Source organism: Adiantum capillus-veneris, chromosome 9, assembly GCF_014529385.1.
Source record: "Adiantum capillus-veneris isolate H3 chromosome 9, ASM1452938v2, whole genome shotgun sequence".
Taxonomy (NCBI): domain Eukaryota; kingdom Viridiplantae; phylum Streptophyta; class Polypodiopsida; order Polypodiales; family Pteridaceae; genus Adiantum; species Adiantum capillus-veneris.
The window spans coordinates 33,037,703-33,044,852 of NC_140939.1; the positions used below are offsets into that span (position 1 = coordinate 33,037,703).

At 43.9% G+C, this 7,150-nt stretch overlaps 1 protein-coding gene across 1 annotated transcript; it reads left to right on the plus strand.

Annotated features, from left to right (window-relative positions):
• Positions 1 to 5,619: 5,619 nt before the first annotated feature.
• On the plus strand, positions 5,620 to 6,843 carry LOC147450310 (uncharacterized). The gene is made up of 3 exons (XM_086519576.1): positions 5,620 to 5,838; positions 5,939 to 6,108; positions 6,365 to 6,843. Exons 1-3 carry the CDS (start codon positions 5,671 to 5,673, stop codon positions 6,825 to 6,827), a joined length of 801 nt encoding a protein of 266 aa, XP_086375702.1. The 5' UTR covers positions 5,620 to 5,670; the 3' UTR covers positions 6,828 to 6,843.
• The last annotated feature ends 307 nt before the right edge of the window (positions 6,844 to 7,150 follow it).

The window sequence follows — 7,150 nt, forward strand, 5'->3', positions numbered from 1 at the left end:
GTAACTTTTCTGACACAAGGCAATACCACCATCACACTGCTTAAACTGTATACCCAAGTAATGATGCAACAGCCCCAAATCTTTCATCTTGAAAGTAGCATTCAAATCAGCCTTAAATTCAGCAATAAGTCTCTCATTTGGTCCAGTGATCAGCAAATCATCAACATAAAGAACCACAATGAGAAATACATCATCCTCACGCTTTACATACAATGTGCTTTCTGTTGGACTGTTACGAAAGCCTCGTTTAACCAAATGAGTGTCAGCTTTCTCATACCAAGCACAAGGAGATTGCTTCAACCCATACAAAGCCTTGTTACATTTGCACACTTTGTCCTCTTGTCCTTTTATGACAAAACCGCGAGGCTGCGTTACATAAACTTCCTCAAATATGTCACCATTCAAGAAAGCAGTAACAATGTCTGATTGATGTACATCCCAACCTAAATGAGCTGCCAATGCACATAGAAAACGCACAGTAGTCATACGACAAGTGGGAGCAAAAGTCTCTTCATAATCTATGCCTTTTTGTTGTGCATAACCCTTTGCAACAAGTCGAGCCTTATGGCGATCGATCTCACCATCCGGCTTGCGTTTCAACTTGTAAACCCACTTTGTACCAACGGCCTTTTTGCCAGGAGGCAAATCACATAAAAACCATGTGTCATTTTCTATAAGTGCATCATATTCTGATTGCATGGCAGCCATCCAATTTTCTGAATTCTGTGCTTCATCAAAAGTCAGAGGCTCCTCAACATCATGTAAGCTAGACACAACCAAAGCATAACAATCTGATGCATAAGATGCATGGCGAGAGCCTGAACGAGTACGACTAGACAAAGGTGCATCCAATTTACTGTCACGCAAAGTGTGCACCAGCCATTTTGGCATACCTCTAGCCTGCTCATTTTCAGCCCTTTCCTCATCAAGTACATCATGTACATCTGCATCAGTAATAGGTTGATCTAAAACATTTTAAGAAACCGCCATAGGTTGTACATTTGCCTCATTGGAACTTACATTTGTATTTCCACCATTGAAAAGAGGCAACAAAGTGTCATAAATGTCTTGTGAGCTTACATTACTGTCTCTAGTACATGACAGCAAGGGCTGAACAGAATCTTCCACAAACACTACATCCTGTGAAACCAGAATATGTTTTGTTTGCGGATGATACAACCTGTAACCTTTGCTTTCAGCACTATAACCAACAAAAATACATTTGACAGCCTTATCATCCAATTTTCTGTGCTGCACTTGTGGCACCAAAGCATATGCCAAACAGCCAAAAACACGCATGTGCTCAATAGAAGGTTTTCTATCATGCCATGCTTCATATGGAGTAATAGACTGCAAAGCTTTCGTAGGACACCTGTTAAGTACATAAGTGGCACACATGATGGCCTCAAGCCAAAAAGAATGCGGCAAAGCTTGACTTTTGACCATACATCGTGCCATTTCCGTTAGTGACCTGTTTTTCCTCTTAGCAACACCATTTTGCTGAGGAGTATAAGGCACTGTACATTGGTGTTTTATCCCACGACTAGCCAGAAATGCATTAAATTCATGAGACATATACTCCCCCCCTCGATCGGAACGGAGGGTGCCCATAATACATTTCGAGACATTTTCAGCCATAGCCAAAAATTGTTTGAAGCACATAAAAACTTCGGACTTCGCTTTAAGCGGAAATACCCATGCATGCCTGGAGTAATCATCAATGAAAGTCACGAAGTACAGGTAATTGCCCAAGGACGGAGTTTGCATGGGCCCACAAACATCACTATGCACAAGCTGCAACCTGCATGTGGCCCTAACTGAACCATCCTTTGGAAACTTAGAACGCTGCATTTTACCCAGAATACAGCCTTCACAAACATGTTTGACAGGTGCTTCAAGAGGCGGCAAAGAAGCAACCATATCAGATTTTTGCAAACGCAGCAAACTGGCAAAATTCAGATGACCAAAACGGGCATGCCAAAGTTTTGCATCTGAAATAGCCCTTGAATCTACAACAGCATTTGCAAAATTTTGTCCACACTTGTCATACAAAGTGAGCTTATACAGCCCACGGCACAAAAGCCCAAATGCAACAATTTCATCACCAAAACTGAGATCATGAACTGTACATCTGTCATCCACAAATTTGACTACAAGTCCAAGTCTAGCAAGTGCGGATACAGACAAGAGATTCTTCTTGATCCCAGGTACATAAAGTGCATCAACAAGTGTGAAAGGAACTGCCATTAGCAGCAGTGAGCACAATCTTTCCAACTCCCTGAACTGGATAAGAGGCGTTGTTGGCACAAGTGACTGAATTCCCATGAGGGACAGACTCGAGAGAGGTAAACAATTCATGATGTGAGGTAATGTGCTTCGTAGCACCACTGTCGAAATACCACACATGTGAATATGTAGCAACTGACAAGCATGCATCATGGACAGCAGGATTGTAAGTGCACTCTGCACTAAAAGCCCATTCTGCATCAACATCAGCAACGCAGTCTCCTTTCACAGAAGACTCAACAATGGCTGCATTTGTAGTGGAACTAGCATTTGCAGTGGAACCACCCTCTTTCTTCTTAGCCTCTTTGGCCTTCAACTTAGGACACGACTTGATCAAGTGATCATTGGCTTTACAATAATGGCAACGCATCTTCTTTTTGCCCTTATCACCAGAATTGCCAGACGAAGTGCTACCACCAGAAGCATTAGGAACAGAATTTTTGCCACTTGCAGCAGAACCATAAGAAGTGGCTGCATTACTGTTACCACCCTTTCTTTGAGAAGCAATAAAATCCTGTTCAACTGCACGCTGCCTAGTCCTGTTTTTTCTAGAAAGTGACTCTTGCAACAGCAATGTGCATAATTCATCAAACTTGACAACTTCAGGATTTCCTTGGGTCATGAGTCTCCAAGTACTAGCAAAAGTCTGGTAGGAATCTGGTAAGGCATCAAGAACAGTCTGCACAAGGGAACTGTTTGAAATGACTTCACCTGCAGAAATAAGCTGCTCATTGATATCCTTCACACTAGCAAGGAAAGTGTCCATATCATCTTCCTCATGCATAATCTTCGACTCCAGCTCTTTACGCAACAAAGCAATTTTAGCCTCATTGCGGTTTGCATAAAGACCTGCTAAAATATCCCAAGCCTATTTTGCAGATTTTGTTGAACGGATGTGAGGAACAATGGTGCGCTTCACAGACAACGCAATCAATGCATGAGCCTGCACATCCTTAACATCCCAATGAGCTTGTTCTATCGTAGGCAAAACAACTCTAACAGCTACAATCTTTGCAGCAAGACCTGCAACATCCTCAACATAGCCTACATCCTCAGAACCAGGACGTACATCAATGCCCTGCACAATGTTCCAGACACCCTTTGACACAAGAACATGTTGCATCATATAAGCCCACATAGGGTAGTTGTCCCCATCCAACCTGTCCTCGGCAGCAAACATCTTGAACACATCTGTGTTGTTGTTGTCAGCCATGGTAAATGCTGCATCTGATGTGAAAACTGCCCGAAAATAGGAGAAACGGAGCGGGAACAACCTGTGCTATATAGCACAAACCGTAGAAGACTATAAGGCACCTGTTATGCAAAAATTGGCACTGACAGAAATTCTGCACAAAATGACGAAATAGCCTGTGCAGTACTGCCTGTAGTGGAAACGGAGGCCGAAATGAACCCAAATCAAAATTCTGACCTGCAAATGCTCGCCAAAGCTCATTGAAATCGGAGAAAGTGAGCAGGCGTGTACTGAAGCAGTTGGCGACTAAGCCCGGGAGGACGTGACCTGCTCTGATACCAATTGTTGGAATTAGGGTTGCAGAGAAACACACACAGCTTGGAGAAGACGAAGGAAGATCAAGGCACACAATAGAGAGTGTATTACTTAGTGTGCAATGGAAAGATAGATAGCCCTAGAGTGATGGGCGTATATATAATGCACGTGGGAAAAAACCTCCTAAAGAGGGAAAAATGCCCCGGCGGTCCTAGTGTGTTCACACACATCACTACCACATGTATATGGTAACACAAATAAGATGGATGTGCATTTTTCTAGCATCTTTCTTAGCATGGGAGCGGAGCTGCACGATAGCGTTCGAGAGATTTTTATAAGCCACTCTTTGGAGATGCAAAAATTTACTTGTAGCGTCTTTGATAGGAACTTCAAACTTTAAGTCTTTACCAATGCCAACTTCAATTAGAAGGTGAGAGTCCTGCTTGGGGTTGATGGTGCCTCTTGCTCTCTGTCCTAACACCTTGCCCACCCAACTGCCTACATTATTCAGCCGAGGATAGAGTTCAATAGGATTGTCTGGGAAATCAACCCAAATAGGCATCTTTGTGGGTTTAGGACCCTTGGGTTAAAATCAAGGTGCCGGTTGAAGACAGTCATAGGAGTATTCGTAATGCTCCATTGGCCATGCCCAACCACTTTTAGAGCAGCATTTGGATCATAAAAAAAAGAAGATAATAATTGTTAGGAAGATATTGTCATTATGTGACCTTAATGTTTTTATTTGTCCATTGTTGGGATATCCAGGCTTTAATTGTCTCCATGGAGGGCCTAATTCCATGGCAAAGCCCAATTACTACTTTGTCTTGCAACTGTGCATGCCACATTTCAAGCTCTTTAGTGGAGACAGTGACACCATTCTCGTCGAGGTAAGGATCCTCATGGCTTATGATTCACCCCTATAGGAGGTACCCTGATCCCCTTCAGGATGGCCCTCAGGAGCATTCATTTGTTCAACATCTTCCCTAGCTCTAGGACTACTAGTCAACACATTGTTCGTCTCTACAGTTCTTTTATTATGATTGAAGTTCTCAAAATTTTCTTAGAATTGAGGCAAAGGAGACTTACCCTTTGCTTCAATTGTTCGTAAGGGTTCAATCATTGAAGTTGATCCAGGTCGAAACTCGGAGGAGATTGCATCGCCATTGCAGCCTACGAAGGTTGTTGGGGGAACTGATGGAGTTACCCTCTATTGGCGAGGGTACTACCTGTGGAGAAAGTTAATGTTGCTGAGACTATTGAAGCAACATTGTAGAGTGTTCTACATTGAACATGAGGATTTGGGGCATTTGATTGAGGGTTAATGACGAGAGAGTGCGGATACACTTAAGTTTTGGTCTGCGTACGAGATCAGTACCCACTAGTATGTTGGATCCGATTAGTCATGAACATCGTAAGGTGCTGCTTTTCATAAATCCCAGCATACTCGGCAAATCTTACAATGGTTCACTTATGAAGGTTCGCCGAGGATTGCGTTAGGTTAATGCCCTGCACATCTACAGTTGCTTTGCCATCATTCCGGTGCATTTTGTTAGGTTAATGCCATGTACATATGCAGTCACTTTGCCATCATTCTGGTGCATTTTCCCCTTACCTCTCTCACATGCGGCGTGACTGCGCATTCCCCCTTCCTCCACTTGTCCGGGAGGATCGAGCGCTGTGCGTAATGGTATTTATGCCTTTCATTTTCTCTACCATTTCATATTAGAACGATCGACAGCCCAGATCGGTCGATGAATGTGGGCCGTCCATCCCTGCTAAAGATGTGGGGGGCCCAACGCGACGCTCTTTTTGGGAAAGTCACACAGAAAGTACAGTCCACCGAGGCTTGAAGCATACACATTCCATTTCTGCTGCAGATGTTCATAGCCGCTGCGGTTTTGTCGAGGCGGCGACTCCCTCCCAGCAGGTCCCCTCCTTCTCCCCCGCCCGCTGCTCGGCATCCCCACCACCATCGCCACCGCGACCCTCATCGCCGTTGCGCCTCTGAGATCCCCTCGCGTCCTCACCACAAGCCGGCCCAGAAGGTGAGCTGCGCACAGAGAGAGAGAGAGAGAGAGAGAGAGAGAGAGAGAGAGAGAGTTTCTTTCGCCTGGTCCTTATCGCTGGTTCTTTTTCCCCCTGCAGTTGCCTCGAGTGATACAGACAACAGCAAGAGCAACCGGGTTAAATTACAATAGCAGAGATACTTCGTCGGAGAGCTCCGAAGATGCTGCATATGCATCTGCTATGGCTGCACGAGCCCGCCTCCACACCCGGCTACGTGCAGGGGCCCCTCTTGTGACCCAAATCTTGAGGTAATTAATGCACATGTTATTAGGGTTTTGCTTGTCTCCTATGATGATCTATGTACTGCTTGCATATATTTTTTCCCCTTTGATCTGCAAATTGTCCAGAACCAGAATGGCTAGGTCTGAGACTCTGAGCAAGGTGCTAGTTTTTGCATGCGCATCCATGGCTCTCTCTCTCTCTCTCTCTCTCTCTCTCTCTCTCTCTCTCTCTCTCTCTCTCTCTCTCTCTCTCAAAAGTAGAGCTATTTGGATGTTTTGTCAGGTCCTCATCCTCGTCAGCTTGGGTCCGACAAGAGGAATTTGGACCATGTAAATTTGCAAAGAAGTCCATAGGCAGCAGTTCGTCGACTGTACATACACAACATACAACAAGAAAATTTTCAGGCTCCAAGATAGACAAATGGCTTCCGAAAAAGCTCGTGTGCTTCAAGACTTGCAAAGAGGCGGACGAGGACTTGCATTCAGAGCCTGATGTCTGCTCAATTTGTCTCGAAAGCCTCTCGATGGGAAACACAGTTCTATGCTTTCCATGTAAGCATCGATTTCATCGCAATTGTTTGGTCTCTTGGCTAGAGGCGCATTGGCAGTGTCCTAATTGCAGGTCTATAATTACTAAAGTTGGAGTTTTTCAAGTTTCAGTAGAGTATTTTAATGCTTTGTATAGCCCTCACAATGAAGGCATTTCTCTCAAAGAGAAGGCAAGGACACAAGTGTTAATGAATTGATGGTGATCTTCATATGCTGATTTTGTCCGTAGATAACTTATATCTTTAGGGTAGCATTTGTGGCATATCATGATTTGGAGTGTTTATGGCAGTTGTTAAGGGAAGTAATTGTTGTTCTCGAAAGCGGATTTTATACTTTCTCCCCTTATCAATTATATAGATACATTCTTGGGCTTCAGACCTCTTTCAGAGTTCTTTTCTTCATTCCCTGCATCTGTATGTTGTGAGTAGTACATTTATCTTAGTTGTGAGGTGGTAGGAATTCAAAACTTTGTGGGGTAAAGTTTATTTTTGGTTCATTTTTGTGGCATATCATGATTGGG

Coding starts and splice junctions, on each gene's coding strand:
- LOC147450310 (XM_086519576.1), top strand. CDS start 5,671: ATGTTCATAGCCGCTGCGGTTTTGTCGAGGCGGCGACTCCCTCCCAGC. Junction 5,839..5,938: donor ACCACAAGCCGGCCCAGAAG/GTGAGCTGCGCA, acceptor TTCCCCCTGCAG/TTGCCTCGAGTGATACAGAC. Junction 6,109..6,364: donor CTTGTGACCCAAATCTTGAG/GTAATTAATGCA, acceptor ATGTTTTGTCAG/GTCCTCATCCTCGTCAGCTT.